Source organism: Melanostigma gelatinosum, assembly GCF_949748355.1.
Source record: "Melanostigma gelatinosum genome assembly, chromosome: 9".
Taxonomy (NCBI): domain Eukaryota; kingdom Metazoa; phylum Chordata; class Actinopteri; order Perciformes; family Zoarcidae; genus Melanostigma; species Melanostigma gelatinosum.
In genome coordinates, this window is record NC_136642.1 from 21,620,616 (window position 1) to 21,638,420 (window position 17,805).

The 17,805-nt window shown below is 44.0% G+C and overlaps 1 protein-coding gene across 1 annotated transcript in view; it reads right to left on the reverse strand.

The window, feature by feature from the left end:
- Window positions 1–17,805, reverse strand: part of LOC306782110 (proprotein convertase subtilisin/kexin type 4-like) — a gene marked incomplete at its 3' end in the record, with an annotated part of 166,964 nt that overhangs the window by 23,344 nt on the left and 125,815 nt on the right. The window contains exons 14-16 of the mRNA XM_079275303.1: window positions 2,973–3,083; window positions 2,617–2,710; window positions 73–258 (exon numbers count right to left, since the gene is read on the reverse strand). Coding sequence (XP_079131429.1) covers window positions 73–258; window positions 2,617–2,710; window positions 2,973–3,083 — 391 coding nt within the window. The remainder of the gene's footprint in view (window positions 1–72; window positions 259–2,616; window positions 2,711–2,972; window positions 3,084–17,805) is intronic.

Consider the following 17,805-nt stretch of genomic DNA (forward strand, 5'->3'; position numbering starts at 1 on the left):
GCTAGTGTGGCTAAAGATGAAAAACTACATATAAAAAGCGTATCTGACAGTACACCTTCTCTCTCATCTCACCTGGAGGGTCCAGAGGCCTCGTGGCTGCTCCCCCCAGCAGTGCACCGTCATCAGGGTCCAGTTCTTCAGGCCAGCAGTGGAGGCGTCATTGGGCCGTGTATCCAACAGCAGTGATACGGTGCCAGCTGGAGACTCCAGGCTGATGGAGAGGTCACCGCGACACACGGTGTTGATGCTCACTCTCACCTAGTGAGAGACAGGTGGCAAGAAACAAAAAAGGAAGGGAGGTGTGAACGAGGAGAATGATGGAGGGATGGAGACATGAGAGAGGAAGTGGGTGGACAGAGACACAACAACATGTGAACATGTGATCTTTCAGGCTTTCTCATCAGTACGACAGCCTGTTGATGTTTACTGAGTGTGACGGAACTAACTAAAATAAGGACTGGTCTTTATGATTTGGTAAACACACTTTACTGATCGATTACTTGGCTTTTAAACCTGAAAAGAAAAGTTTGACATTTGACATCTTTGCTTTCTTGCTGAGAGTTTGATGGCAACAATCGGCATCACTCTCATGTCTGTCGGTTATGTTGGATATTAAAATAGAGCCAGTAACCGGTTAGCTTAGCTTAACATAAAGACTGGAAACAGGGAGGAACAACTAGCCTGTTGTTGTGTGTGGCTTGTTTGATCTGTATAAAAGAAGTGTAAAAATTACAATTTTGCACAATGGTGCGTGCAGCGACTTTGAGTTTGCTTGGCAACCTTACGGGGACGACAAGACTCCAAGAAGTCACTGCGCCCGGCCAAGAAATAGTCCCGCACATTCACCCCCATAAAACCACAAATATTTGATTTTACAATTTAAAATGTGTACAATATATACATTATATATGAACAATTAGTGACATTTAGAGGGGCTGGTAGGCAGATTTGACCTGTTTCCAGTCTGTGTTAAAAGTGGTATCAGTGTATTTATCTCACTCTCTGCACGCATATTTTAAAGCATTGTGAAACAATGCTTTAAAATATGAAGCAACGCCTCTTCGGTCCAATCATCACTCATTAAAAAGGACTAGATTCCTGGGATAATCATTGATATCTGAGGTATTACATGTGACACATGGACGATTAGGCCAATCAGAGTAATTTCGACAAGTTTGAATCCAAATCCATTCAGTATTTTCAGAGACACTGTGCATGTCAGACAGATAGACAAACCACTGATCTGTCCATAGCCACCCGAAGATGAAGACAAAGACAAGTAGGGAGCAGAAAGAGAAGACACAGTGACAGAAATGGTTGAGGGGAATATGAGTCAAATGATTTAAATAAGCACATGCAACCCCCAAAACCCCCACCTCCATGATTCCTACCCAGTAAACACTCTCTCTGTCCCTGTTCATCACAAGCAGCACATCTGGTGTGACAATAGCACATCGCAGAGAGAGACGCCAAGCTGCAAAAAGACTGACAGCCCGCTCCTGTTTACAGCGTGTTACCACGGCAACACGTCCATCAATCACACCTCGCAGCGATGGCCTGACCCACGCTTTCTGCCAGGGAGCAGAGACGCAAAGATGAAGCCTCTTCAATTTACATGCTGACACACTACCTCTCTCTCTCTCTCTCTCTCTCCTCGCTATTTCACAAGTACACACAACAACCTCACGAACATAGACAACTCGCACAAACTCAAATGTGCACGTACACAGACACGAATGCCTGCTGACTGTCAAACATGAACACATTTGCATGTATGTGCCTGTGCTCAAGAAAACACAGTTTTGCCATTTTCTGCAAATGACACAGCCAACACATTAAGCATCACAGTATGATCTTTTTTATTTTTATATATCTCCTCTATTCTCAGACACAGAAATCCCGAAAAATATTTCTATGAAATGTTCGAGCTTGCCTGGTTGCAGGCAGAACTTAATACACTTTGTCTATTTGTATAATGTCAAGGTCAACAGGAACATAGAAAGGCTGTAAAAGACAATTTACAGCAAAATCACAATAAGTAAGAAAAACAGACACTTTTTATATTATAAAGGAACAGTTTGTCATTTTTGGAAATACTCTTAATCACTTCCTTGCCCAGAGTAAATATCTAGGCCACTCTCATATCTGTCCCTTTAAATATGAATCTACAGCCAGTTAGCTTAGCTTAGCTTATAGCAAAAAGACTGGAAACCCTGTGAAAACCCAAGCAGGACAAGTAGTGGTTTTGCTGGTGGTCTGGCTACAACAATTTTGTTGTTGTTGTTGTTTTATACTTCTATGTCTAAAACAAACACGATTTAACATGTTAAGCAGTGAATTTTAGAGGTGGTGGGTTTTGGTGCCTTTAAAGAGAGCCAGGCCCTGTTTGCAGTATTTACACAAAGCTAAGCTAACCAATTGCTGACTATAGCTTTATATCTAACGGACATAAAATAGTGCTTTTGATCTTCTTATCAAAATAATACGTTTACATCCCAAAAAGTCAAACTAGTTTTTAAGATCTGCTTCAAGTAGAAAAACATCTAGTTATCCATGGACAGAATAAAACAGATCTCCAAACAATGTACTGCAAGTTCATGCCAGCGGCCGCCTGACCTGAACGTGCTCCAGAGTGTTGATCTCATTAGTGCTCCCAAGGCAGGCGTCTGATTGAATGTTTACACTGACCCCGCCTCCTGGAGAAAGGATCCTAACCAATGAGAAAATCATTACACGAGTCAGTCAGTAAGATACACTCATAGACATCCATCCCCTGATACAAATATACGGACACACACAAAGCATTGACAGTATGGGTGAAGATAAGATGAAAGATTGTTGATTCCTGTGGGGAAGCTGCTCTGTTGAAGCAGGTAAAGTAATGTGATGAACTCAAAGCAATACAAATAGAACATCAGCAGCTATGGGTTTTAAATGAACATGCAGTATGAAGTCGATAGTAGTAGCCTAACCGGGTAGGATGGAGTGTGCATTCTTGCATGCACTTCCTCTGTGGAGTAACAGCGTTGAAGTGCGCGGCCTGCTGCACCATCAGCCCTGCATCCAACAATCCGAAGCCATACCTGCAACAAGAAGGGAACATGGACTCAATTATATGATATATGTGTTTATGTGTGTACGATAAAGAAAAGCATCCTTATGTCCCTCACACACACACACACACACACACACACACACACACACACACACACACACACACACACACACACATGTGAGCTGGAGGCCTTTCACGTGGGCGGCTGAATGTGCTGCAGGAGAAGAGTAAGTGCTAATGGCTCCGACATGAGGAGGCAACAAGTCATTGACGAAGATGATGTTGTCCTCTGACACAATGGCTTCCCGCTCCGTCCTGGCTGAGGCTGAGGGCTGCTGTGTGTACCGCCTGTAATTGCCTGGAGGATTGATTCTGAACAATGTGCCATCACACAGACTGTAATCAAGCCTCATTATTCATCCTTTACCACCCCAATCTGGGTGCTGGAGACACAATGGCCGACCCTTAAGCGGCGCCGCTGCCTGGTGACTGTATGACCACTGCCTATCTTACTCTCTCTTCTCCACTTTACCACTCCTGCCTCGCCATCTCTTTACGTCTCTATTGAATCATCTGCTCTCATCTTTCCTCTCTGCCCTGTCCTTTTCACAGAGCAGCCGGCTATTCAGTGTTCCTTTCCCTTTCTAAATTCTCCTTCACTCTCCTCCATCAGACCTGAATGTCTTGCATCAGAACTCTCCCCCGCCACTTCAGCGATGCTGAAATCGCAGTCCTCATAAATCCCATCTTAATCCTCCCTCAAATCTTTCGTTTTCATGCAGAGTCTCTCTTTCGGTTCCCTCTTGTTAAAATCACGGCCCTCAGACTGAGTAACAGGGCCGTAATAACCTTCACTCTCCCCGAACCCCTCCTCCTGGAAATGCAGGGGGGGGGGGGGGTGACAAAGAGCTAATTTCTGCCATTATTACCATACAGACCTTATGCCGTTAATCTGCAATAAGTGAAATTCATTATCCAGATGACGGGGTCTCTCGGAGCAGCAGAGGGAGAGACAGAGGCAGGAGAGAGGAGAGAGCTGATCAATAACTCAATCTGCTGCCCCGCATGGGGCTCCATCTCCTCCGTCTCAGGCTGTCAGTGTGTCGGAGGAGGAGAGGCAGGAGCTGCAGCCCGCACCGCCTTAGTCCTAACAGCACGCCAAGCGATCAATGGACACAATCTAATCAGCCACTATCACCACCAATGACTTTTAACATGTAGGTCCCAGCATACTAGCAGACGGTGTGAGGGGTTGAGGTGTGCTGCTGAAGTTCAAGGTCATTGGGGGGGGGGGGGGGGGGGGGGCTGACAATTTGTTAATGCAGAAGACTAGAGAAGCGAGGAGTCTACTGACATGCATCCTAATATAGACCTAGACGTATTATCATTTGGCTCTCCAAGTTCCAAATGTGCTTACAATTTGGAGATTCAAGATAAAAGTGTTTTTATTAAGTACCGTAATCAATATTTGCTAGAAGTCACCAAAAATGAACCGATTACAAGGAACTGTGATCCTGAATGCTCCCTAATATGTATTCAAAGATGCAGACAAACTCATCTCAGTGTAGTTGACTAAACTTAAAAACTAAAATATACTCTTTGAACTCACTTTAAAAAATGGTTCTTGGGGCATTTGTTGAGAGAGTTGGCACTGCAGAGAGGCACACAATGTGTTGATGAGGAGAGGAGGGTTACATCGGACAGGGGTTCCAAGTCGGAATGGAAAATGTCTCAATAAAGACATCTCACTGAAAACAGCCCTGCGTTAAAACAATGCAAGGGCTGTGCTGTTGTTGTTGTTGTTGTTGTTGTGGTGGTGGTGGGACGATTAAATAGAATCCAGGAAGGCTGATGTGAGTAACAGATCCATGAGATGGCTTATCAGATGCCAAAACACAAGTACAGCCGTTTATAATACTCACACAGGACTTTACATCTCTGGAAAGTTATCATAGACAACTATTTTATCTTCAAAAAGCACAAGACAAACAATAGTAATGCAGCGTTCGTGTTGAAAAGTAAAGTACTAGAAACGTGCTTGCAAGTATAAAAGTATCATGAAAGCATAATATGAAAAATATGCTAAAAAAAAGAAAGCTCTTATTCTAAATTCCTAAAACAGCGGGGCAGGTTTTAGCCAACATCACATGAGCAAATTGTATATTTGTTGGGAACTATTTTCAACGGCGGATTAATCCACATTTTGTGCGCTAGTGAGCATTAACGGCATCAGGACGATGTACGTGCGATTGACTTGAAATAAACTAAAGTGTGTGTGTTCATGGTAATACAGGAGCATGTCAACCATTGCAAGAGTGACTCACTGATTTATTTGTAATAGTTGTTGGAGCTCTTTGGCACTGAGGAATAAGATAGGCTTAGGCTCAAGCTTTGGCTCCACAGACAATACCTGTTAGTAAGACAAATTCAGTTTAGAAGTTGTTGATAATTCATAAAAATATAGAATATTACCAGGTCTAAGCGCTACTATTATTATCTGTATCTTGAAGGAGTCTTCTTAACCCTTATTGTAAATAATGTTCAAGATCAAGTATCAAGATTCTTTCATGTATTGTTTTCATGAAACAGACACGAACACGCCACAGGACGCAGTGCCCCAATGAGTGTGTACTTTGATTTAATGTCTTGATTTGGCTTCTTAAAATGTACAATAAAAACACCAGCAACAACAATAGATCACCTAAACTATTTCACAGTGTGGGGAAAACTGATAATCTGACGTCTAATAAAACAGAACTGTTGGTGACCGGGGCTTGCCACCCTGCTCGCTTTAAGTGATTAAATATACCCTCCCCACCCCCGTACCCCTTAGCGAGAGCTGTGCACCTATTAAATCCTACAGCTCCCGCAGATCGATCGGGCTTGCCCCAGCTCCACGGCCATAAACCCACAGACATATATCTGACAGAGAAAGCTACAGGAAACAGGTTTACCCACGGTAGAACATGATGAAAATGACAGATTTTATGTCCCCTGACATGTCGGTGAAACACCACTGCTGAGCTGAGCCGCTTTCCAAGAAGAGTCCTCGGCCGAAAGACTAACACACTGCTACTTTCAGCAAGAGCCTTGTGATTTCTCCAAGCAGAACTGTGTACAGCATGTATAGATGTTGTGGTGTGTGACATGGCTGAGTAGATAAGGCACCGGATTTGTAATTTTTTGGGAAATACTGCAAACAATGTTTAATTTGAAACTGTCTTTAAGATGAAACCCACATGATGCAATTGACATCAAGCAATTAGTCTCCTGCGTGGTCACAGTGAGGTTGAGCCAAGCCGAACACAGAGTGACAGCTGATCTTCTGTCCACGCAGCACGAAGCGTGTTAAACCCCCGACCCCTCGCCTCCACAAAAATGGAATCTGCGGCTCTCGCATTTTCTCCATCCACTCTTCTCGACGGCAAATGCCCTTGCAAACTGTTACTCCCTCCTTCTTTTAATCCATTAGGACGCAGGCCCCTCCCCTCCCACCCCCCACCCAACCTCTCCATGGGGCCTCTTTGTAACTGTCGAGGAACCCCTTTCACTTTTTGTTCTGCGGGCCTTCCCAGGTCCTTTCTCTGTTGATGTTCACACCATCTGCCAGCAGCAGAGGAAGGTGCACACAGACCAGCTAGCGCTGAGACATCAGGATCTCCAGGGTCCAGGGCGAGGTGCTCGCTTGGTGCACATGGCATTAAAAACACAGTTTTAACAACTGGTATGCGACAACCAAAACAGATTTTTGCAGCTATCCAGGGACCTAACAACTGCAGTCTCACCCCTTGTTTTCAGTGGTACGTCCTGCTAAGTCCCCCCCCCCAATAGAAGTAGCTGTAAAGAATCACTCAAGCCGCACTAAGCAGCTGCCTGTGAGTTAGGTCATTTTCCCAGGAGCCACAGAGTGGGCATTGGCAGGACCTCAAAAAGAGGGGACACCATCTGTTCAGCGCCTGAAAAGGTTGGTGACACCTTCTGTGGTACCAACAACTTCTAATTAAGTGGCCAGGAATGCAGTAGCAGCTCCAGCGCATGATTGGTGGGCTCGCCTTAGTTATCCTGACGACAACACAGCAGACCCCCGGTCAGTTTCACGCACCTCTCTGTCACATCTGGCCACGGGCTAATGAAAAATGAGCGAAGAGGATACAATAAACACTCGATGAAGGTGACACATGACTATAGCAGCGAATAACAAAAACTATGTCAACTTGTGTTTTCTATCATTTTTTGTTGTACCACTGAACTGAATGTTGATCAGGAGCATAGAAAACTGCTATAGCCCTTCGGTCAATCCCAGAGTGGTTTGTTTCTGGTATATCATGATGCACTAATTTCATTAATATCCGGATTTGAATGGAATAACAAATGGACTTAACATTCTTCTGATTTCCATCGCTCTTACAGCCAAATCTGCTGCTCAGAAATGTTACTAATTAGGCTTATTAAGTAATTAAGAAGAGGTCTTAATTATATCTGCGCCACTGGGACCAACACGGCTGCAACCATGAAATGCTGTGCCGCGCTGCTCAGCTTTGTTGGTCTGGATGTTATACAATTTAATCCATTTAACTGTTATGCGTGTATGTGTGTGTGTGTGTGTGTGTGTGTGTTTTTAAAGAGAAAAAAAGATTTTGGAATGCATTTTCAGGCTGTATTCGGCAAATATCTGCCTGACTTGAAATTACAGAGAGAGAAACACTCGGCAGCCTGCAACGGCACGGCCTCAAAATGTCAAGTGAATTACCTTGCGAGGAGTTAAAAGTTATTGCGCGGAGGCAAATGAGGGGTTTCGCACAAGCATGGACTTAGTCTCAGGAGAATGGGCACCAAACGGCCCTCTCAGTCTTTACAGCCATCAGTCAAAGTAGCAGCCACCCGTCCCCTTCTCTTACACAAGGAGACTTCTGTGGAAGCCACAATGATGTATACTCCATGACCTCACTCTGTTCAACATATTTTGATTTGTAGCTCGAGTGTTATTCAAACACAAATTCAAACGAGGATGAAATTCAGCAGAGAGCTTTTGTTGGACGCACACCAAGGTACAGTCCTTTTAGATGTCTCTGCCCTTGTGGGGAATGAGAGGGAGGGAGGGGGGGGGGGGCATAACATTTCCTCCTGGGCCCCGAATGCTTTTCTTACCCTGCGGACAAAGCAAACAGTGAACCAGGAGCTTTTGTTTGCCTCTTCAAACGGACAACTTTTTTGATGCCATATCACTGAATGTGACAAAGCAAACAGACTGTAACGATCAAAAACAAAGTCTGTTTTTGTGTACTCATTGAAAGGTAAAACATCTGCGACATGATTTCGTCATGGAAGCCACATAGAGTTCAAAAGTTCGGTATTCTTTTGGCTGCAGGTCAGTCTCGGGCATGTGCCGTTATTGTTTGCACTATGGACAAGTCTAGAGCAAATCCATGAAATGGATAGCGAACACGCATAAATAGTGACGTTACTTGTGTTTAGGGTTATAAAATCCCAGGAGCTGGAATCAAAATTTTTCTATTGGGATTTGGGAGGAGTGGTGTGAGAAATTATAATCATAAATCCATTGTACTTGATCATGTTTTACAGCTACCTTCTGTCATAGACTTCATTTCATCAGTTCAAAATCATGTTTAAAAGCAATTCTCAAAGAAGTCATAAAATATCTACTGGCTAAGTTAAAAAGGGCCTTGGTCTCGCAAACACATTTTAAATATCGAATACTTGTGGTCATCGGCTATTGCTTTGCTTTTCAGGACTTTGCTCAATGCTCAACATGGAGGTCGAAATGGGATGTGTACAGTTGACAACTTGCTGTCAGCTCATCATGCTGGTGACATAATTTAACTCTGAGTGAGAATAAAGGAAAGAGACTTGAGGAGGTTGAATGCGCAGGCATTTGTGGAACTTTATTTTGAAATTTCTACCCCTCCGGTAAAATACAGAAATTGCTACTTGTACATGAATTATGCATTAGTGGAGGTTTAGAAGAGCACTGCGTCTCTACAACCCCCCACCCGTCTTGTAGCACAGTAGGGTGGAGAGTGTGTGTGTGTGTGTGTGTGTGTGTGTGTGTGTGTGTGTGTGTGTGTGTGTGTGTGTGTGTGTGTGTGTGTGTGTGTGTGTGTCTGCGTGTGTAGGGGTTTGGGTGGAGGGGTGTGCAGGCACCCCTCTGTTTGCCTGCTGCACCCCCCTGCCGGGAGACACGGCACCCCCTGCAGGAGGTGCAGCGCTCCGCTTCCCCTGTCCCTCGGGGCGAGTCGCTGTATGTCACGCACAAACACACACAAACACACACTCGGCTCATTCAGCCCGGTTTATCTGCTGACCCATCAATCAAATGCATATCTGCGCACACACAATTAACATCAACATTTTGCAACTGTGCGTAACTATAACAATACTTCAGGCTTGCAAAGGAAAGAAATTCTTTCAGTTGAGCCATATTCCACTCAAGAGAAAAGTTCCAAAAGACGAAGTTAATGAGGAATAAGAACAAGAGCTCAAAACTGAGACGTCACGCCATTTGTTTGTCTTAATAAACCTATTACGTCTAAATAACACACAGACCCGTAGAGAACCTCCACTTCTTCTCAATAAGCCAACAATTACCCACACATATATCTGCTTTCCTTTCACAGGAACCAATATCATTGCAAAGCTTCTCTGATATTAAGTGATGGTGGGATTGTTAGTGTGGATGAGCTGTATCTGTAATCTCACACCGATACACACACGTTCTCTCGCTCCTCTGAAACACATGTATATAGACAACAGGCGCAGTCACAGAGTAATTGGCTCTGCAATGAAAAAAGAGGAGGTCTGGATAATTAATTAATCTGGCTAGGGCAGAGACGTAAGGCCAGTTTTACAACCCCACCAGGGAGGCTGAGGGAGAGAAAGAGAGAGCGAGAGCGAGGGAGAGAGAGAGAAACCCGCTGACCCGCTGAATATATAACTCTGCATGAAATTTAAATGGCTTGAAAGAATGCATTCAGAGAGTACAATCAAAAACGTACTTCATTTGTGATCGAATGTATCTTACAAGGACACTGACTAAGTTGTGGTTGCTTCTCATTGTTTATGAGTAGAACTCGGTATTGTACTTATTTGTATTTTTGTTAGCTGAAATGTGTGTGTTGTATCCCATTTCCACTTCAGGAATTTTGCTCGGGGCCCAGAAACCCTTTTGGGAACTCAGGACCGAAGCCGCAGTAAAGTCACCCATTGGTTTGTGGACTGACGGTGTGAAGCCTCAAGTTCACCATCTTGGCGTTTTTGCGACCAGAAGTGACATAAGAGGGTGAAGTTAAGTATAACCAAATGCTGATTCAGACATTTTTAGGCTACCAAGAAGGTTACAATTAACTTTCATCAACTGAAAACACTGTGAAAGGGTTAAAGTTGTAAGACGAAGATACAGACAACTCCCAGATCTGTCAATCACAAGGTAGCCCCGCCCTAAAGCATATGCTGCTTTATGGTCTATTTGACTCTAAATGGACCATAATTTACGAAATGAACATCATGCTGTATTGAAGAAGACTTGAAACTATGAATTAAGACCCTAAACTCATGTTTACAATGTTTACTGAGGGAATAAATCAAGTCAGAAGTAGAGTCATTTTCTCATTGACTTCTATACAACCAGACTTCTTTTTGCAAACAGAGTCACCCCCTGCTGGTCATTAGAAATAATGCACGTTTAAGGCGCTTTATCATTAGTTTCAGACCCCGAGCTTGCCGCCTGGTTTTGACAGGAGGAACCAAGATCTACATTTACTTCCTTTGCTATAGTTACTGGCATTAAATAGTCCTTGCTCTGGCGTTAGTACTTTATGATGGGCCCATTTTGAGGGCAGAATATGCCGTTGCCAGTATCCCTTTTCATTTCTGCATGTCTCCTGTGTATCATTCACTACATTTGATTTAAGGTTTTTTTACGGGTACTTATATTTAGACATTTATGACATTTATTATTTGAGAAATGAAATGAAATATAAAGTGCCAAATCCTCGCTGGTGGGACTCTCAACGGGGCGTGTCTGAAGAACATGGCTCTTCATCTCCGTCAGCTAGCTTTGTGGAGTCCGTGAAGTCCGGCCGTCTGTTGTCAGAGCAACAGCGGGAGCTCCGGACGTTTGATTCTCTGCTTGGTCTTTGGTTTTCTTTAACAAAGCAGGAATTATGGTCTGGTCTCATATCCGCGGCTATAAATATAACAATCGCCGTGTCGATTGCTTTAGCCCTGTTTGAATCGGTAGGGAATAGCTACCTAACACGCTGCGGGGAGAGTTTGTAGCGAGTGTGCTGATGTTGGTCTTCCTGCTGAGCTAGTTTAGCATAGCGTGCCTCTCCCAGAACGAATGTGCCTCACCAGAGTAGAATGTTGTTCTTCCGTGGTGGGCGTGTCAGACAGCACGTTGTCTGTTACGTCGGGTGGGTTGCCATGTTGAGCGCAGTGGCTCCACCAAGAGAACATTTCCCACAATTTAAGCTTCTGCATTTTCCAAATGCAATGGTATTATTCAAACGTATTGTTCGGTTCGTAATGCGTACCGAACCGTGAGCCTCGTACCGAACGGTTCAATACGAATATGTGTATTGTAACGCCCCTACTTGCAAGAGATGCTTTACGGTTTTACAGCCTATTGTGACCTGTTGCATGTTGGGAAAGTTCTGTTCAGTTTTCGTACAGTGTAATACAGAAGTCTTTGAAATGTTCCTTATTTTCATAATGACTTTCATAATGAATTTGACTTTCTCCTGTCAATCTGTTGAGTGGAGGCCAGCTATAAATGTCTCCTTCCTCATAAGAAAGGAAGAGGTGTCACAGTGTTGGTCCTAGAAGGTGTTGTCTGTTTCTGTCTCTCCAGGGCATCGGAAGAGCGCCGGCGTAGCTACTGGCCCTGATAATCTGAGAGATAAATCATCTTTAGTCACTCTCTAACAGCCTGACAGACAGACAGGCTAAGTACCTGGGAGGGCGGCACAGGGACACTTTAAAATCTCCAGTGATGACGAGTTTTCCTGTGAAGAAAACAGTTAGCCGCCCCGAGCTCCCTCCTATCCCACCCGAGTCTCTGGCTGCCATTTTGGCTGCGTCTCAAGGCGCTATACCGGCTCAATCTCATGTCACAGTTTTGGCTGTCGTTCAATTCTCACGTTGGCTCCCGTTCACCCTCCATTCTGGCTCTGGTTCAAGCTCCACAGTGGCTGTGTTTTGGGGACTCCATTGTGGCTCTGTTTCAGCAAACCCTCCGCCCCCCCCCCCCCCACCGCCCATCGGTTTTAGCGCCCCAGGTAGCTGGCCTCCTGCCCAGCCTGCTGATCAGTGGGAGATCCAGGCTCAGGCCTTTTGTTTGGGGTGGCATTTTGCCTTTGTTTTCCCATCTCGCCTGTAATCTAAACACCCAAAACATCTCATGCTTGACAAATCGGCCCTGAGACGAGGGAGCAGCAGAAGACAAACGGCTGGAAGCGGTTCAACCCGAGGCAGGACTGATGGTGTCCGACTGGGCCTGACCTCCCAAAGGTTAAAGACACGTTCACTTACAAAGCAATCAATTACCCAGGCTGTGTGGGCGCTTTTAACCAACCTCCCCTCCTGCCTTCCACACAGCCGGCATTATTGATGAGGGTCCCAGTGTACAGCACACTCCAACCTGGAGTGTGTATTACATTTCACAATTGAAATAAATCTCAGATTATTGGTGTTGTTCCCTACCTGAACCTCAGTCATGCTTTATATCGTTCCCCCCCCCCTCCCCACCACACACACACACACACACACACACACACACACACACACACACACACACACACACACACACACACACACACACTCTCGCAACCTCCTCCCTGCCTCCCTCCCTCTCTCCCTCCTCTCTGCAGGTTGTTATAGCAGGTTTATTCTGGTAGTTGGGCTCCGTGGGCCCCGGCAGGCCCCTCAGCTGTTCCGCTGGGTTTGTAATTACCATTTCATTAAGAATGACAGTTTCGGGGGTTGAAGCACCATTTCATCCGGGTCTCGTGGGGAAGGCGCTTGCCAAATTTCCAGTGTGAGTGGCAATTATCTCTCTTCGTGTCTGCAATTCACCATTTTGTACTTAGTGGCTTGACAACGGCTAGGAACGTTTTGCTGGAGTAATAATAGGTCTGGGATATTTACACTGTAGCCCACTCAGGCTTAGCTCTGTGAACAGCCTGCTATGAGCTATCAGAAGAGATAGAAACAAACTAGAGGACACACTACAGAGTCGGTCACTACACTACTTCTTTGTGTGGAGCCTTGAGAAGTAATTCAAAGTTAAATTTATTTGAGTAAAATGTCATTCTGGGTCATGAGTAAGTGCTCATGTGATCCATTTTTTTTTATTTTGGATTAAATCACCATATGTTTTGTTTTTTACAGCACCTTTGCTTTTGTGATGTTTCTCTTTTGGCAGGTAGGCTAAAATGACTCTTACTTTAAGTGGAGTAACTTGGTTCACCTATAAAACTATTATAATGTGTTTTTCTGCCATGCATGAAACAACTAAAATGAAAGACTTTAGGTACTGTGTAGAACTACACCATATATGGATATATCACTTGCCAAGAGACTGATCAGAAATCAGTTTAAATCGTGTTCAAGTGAAAATGTACCCCATCTGAAATTCTACCACTTTAGTTGTAAACATCCATCATTTATATGTCATTCTTATGACCGTTTTTCTCTTTGAATGTCAACATTTTTATAATTGCCTTCTCTTGTCTCTGAAAGTACAGATTGTATATTGAACAATATTCATCTTTATGCCAAGGTATGAGCATACATGTGTGCTAAATGGTGGTCTGTCTTATTACAATACTTGCATGCTCATAAGTACAGTTAAAGTTGTCACTATAGTGTTAGAGACGGGCAACACAATCCATAGTCCTCGTTCTAATACGAAATAACCAAGTGGCTATCTTCTAAAGTTGCAGTATTTTTGTATAAAATCCTCTCTTTCTCTTTACCAGTCTGAGTAACAGTTTTGATGACCTCTTATCTCGCAACACTAATATTTTGTGGCGTGGTGACTAAGGCACCAGACTACGGAAGTAAACACCAAGTGAGGGCCGGTTACACCAGAAAAGAACAGCGATGTAACTGCCAAACTTGAAGGCACGGTGAAAAGACGTGATTCTGTTTAAATGTGTGGATAACGAGGTATTCATAGTGACTAGCGCGATGTAGCAAAAGTTACAGAAATGAAATTTTGCAAAATGGAAAAAAGAGAACTTGAGAAATAAGTTCAAACCCTGCTTACTTCCTCACCTCCACACAGCTATCGCTGCATAAAGTATGTGCGAGTTTCAGAGCGTCAGTTAAGGAAACTCGCAGAAATTGTTACACTGAATGCTGCATTGCCCTTCTGAAGAAGTATATTGGCAGCTTGAGCAGGTCGGAAGTGAACACAGCCTGAAAGGAATACAGCAAGGGTAACAATTGGTCAAAAAATGTAACTTCATATATTTACCACCTTATTTCACAAAACTATGAATCTCCGAGTCTTTTTTTTCTCTTCACCCCTACCTACAGCATAGCTTACTTGGTAGACTGCAGCTCAAAGACAACACAATGTAGTTTACAATACCATGCGCCATCTAAGGCAATACGACAAATATGGCAGGACATGTTGGAAGGTATCTGTGGCTTTTGTAGGAGAGGAAACTTAAGCTGTCATTATAAATACCCTTTTCTCACCTCGTGGCTTTCCTTTTGGCTTTGTGTAAAGTTTGTTCACAATTGACTGTTGAAATATTTAAAACTTAAATAAATGATTTACATTTGACCACGTGAAGGGCTATAGTAACACAAAGAGGGGAACTTGTGAGCCCTACTTCTGAAGCCGTGATTGTCCAATATAAAATGTGTTTTGATCACATACTGAGGTTTTTCTCCACCACTTCTTCCAGTGTAGCAGCTTTAGGAAGAGATATGCGTGTGTACAGCAAATGGGAGACAGGAAGTGTGTGAGCCCTTTAAGTGTGTGTCTGTCTATGTGTTTACTCCTCCCCCTTAAGAACAAAAAAAAAATGTCAGCCGGCCGCTGAGCTGAGTTATAGTGACATGACTCACGCGATGTCTACTACGAGTGACGACTGCAGCTCTTTTAATTGCATGTCTGCTCTGAATGATGGGACACTTAATTCCAACACATTCCACACAATTGCTTTTCACACTGGCAGAGGCCTGGGGAGGCAGAGGAGGCTTTCTGTGGCCATATGGAGAGGGAGGCTGAGCCCAGGCTGAGTGATCGGGAGCTTCCCAACCCCATCCCTGCACCAGACTGGCTGCTACACTGTACCGAAGCTGCAGACGGGTAACATGAAGCAGTACGACTAATGAAACACATTCCACACACACACACACACACTCACTCACACGTGCATACAACTGGCATGTGGTCAGCTGTAATTTAGCTTTAGTCTCTATAACACACTCCTAACAAGCTCACAAACAGTCAGTAGTCTCTTACTTGCACTCAAACACACACACATATGCACACAAACAAGCTCACACACTCTTGCAGTCTCAGAAACAACCAAACACAAAAAAAAACACATCCACACATGGTCTCACTCAGAGACACACACACACACACTCATGCCTGGTCTCACACACACACTCAGATATGTTCTCAGTCACACACACGGTGTAGCCTGGGATATTCACATATATTGTCTCAGATACACACTGAGACGGGCGTGTGTACACACTCTCTCACACACACGCGCACACACACGCACACACAGCTGAATAAAGTGTGTTAACAGTCCTGTCAGCTCATGATAGCACCATCAGGCTCCCTGCTGTCCTGTGAATGGGGCACTACTCCATCTCTCTTATCACTCAGTCAAGTCGCCTGTTTTCTGTTGAGTCTGGACTCAGAATAGCGCTCTGGTGCTACAGCACTACAGCGCGGTAACCCTCTGACCCTTCTTCTGCGATGTTGGATTCTTAGTGGCTGATTGGTGATGTGGTAAAAGCCAAACATACTGAACCAGCGTGTCCTTTAATCTACCACACTGCTCAACACAAGTGGTGAGTCTACAGACAAACTAATTCTCAGGGTAGGGAAAACAAAATAGTTTAATAAATGTCAAATGTTTTTAGCAGTTAGAAGTTATAAGGAGGCAGAATAATGGATTTTCTGCTGATAGAAATGTCTCAGATCAAGTGTTTTTAATCAGATAAGTCTTCAAAGATATAGATTCAGTTCTTGGTTTTAGTAGTGAATCAATACACACTTCCAATTACATTAAGCTTACTACATTGTTCACGTATTATTAATCAGTAATTCAGTATTTCAGTTTAGCATATTAGCATGTTCTTATTTAAAAGTCATTCATTTTGTATATTTTTGTGATAGGTAATAAGTCACAAACCAAATAGTCTGTTAGACAAATGATGAAAAGTCAGCCGATCACCAAAGTCAGGAGGATTCATCCTCTGGCTGCGTGAAAATCTAAACACAATTGCATAACAACCCATCAAATGGCTTTTTGCAATATTTCAGACTAGACCAAAGTAGTGGACTAAAAAGTATGAGCGTAAAACTTTAAAGCAAGACAATGACAAGATAAGGAAATCATCCATTCAAATGTAAAGGATGCTTTTATCATCTTGTTTTCTTCTTAACACAGACTGCCGCACACACAAATATTGCCGCAAAACTGTTCAACCTGTAGTCATAACTGTCATGTTCCTCGTTTTCGGATTCAAGCACTTGCAGTTCCACTGGTGTTTCTGCACCTGTCAGTCAAACTAGTGTGCTAGCACTGGCATGTTCCTGTGTGCTAACGAATGCTTTTCTGCGGAAAGTCCTACCAGACACTAGTAGTTCAGAACTGCAAATATTAAAGCTTGCATGAATTTGATATTCATCAAAACTAATATTTTTCTATAAAATCACGCTGATTATAACTTGAAGTATGCTGAATTAATGCAAACATACTGGTATTGGCATCAGATGTAATGGTTAAACGTCAGCTCCGAGAACAGTCAGGAGTATTGATGTGACCCTGGAAATACCCTGGACCCCACAGACCCCAACAAGCCTCTGTGCATGCAAAGTCAGGAGAGAGAGAGAGAGAGAGAGACATACAGTATATATGGAGAAAGACAGCAAGCCTGCTAATGCACTTAGGAGGCCTCGTTTAAGAAAGGCCCTTAATGGCTTTAATTGATCTTTATTAGCTTCAATTAGAGAGGGGCACTGGGGGGAAAACAAGGGTGTGATTCCTGCAGACAGATCAGAGGAGGTGAGGAGAGAGAGAGAGAGAGCGAGAGCGAGAGCGAGAGAGAGAGAGGAGAGAGGAGAGAGAGAGAGAGAGAGAGAGAGAGGAGAGAGAGAGAGAGAGAGAGAGAGAGAGAGAGAGAGAGAGAGGAGAGAGAGAGAGAGGAGCGAGAGAGAGAGAGAGAGAGAGAGAGAGGAGAGAGAGAGAGAGGAGAGAGAGAGAGAGAGAGGAGAGAGAGAGAGAGAGAGAGAGAGAGAGAGAGAGAGAGAGAGGAGAGAGGAGAGAGAGAGGAGAGAGAGAGAGAGAGAGAGAGGAGAGAGAGAGCGAGAGTGTGGCTTATCAAATGTGGGTCCAATATTTTCTTTAGTGTCTATGGAGCAGCAGAATCGGTCATGAACTGTGTTCACGTTGACTACTCCCATTGGAGTTAATAGACTCCGGACCTGTCACTAGTTTCCTAAATGGACGGGGGCAGTGGCAAAACCCACA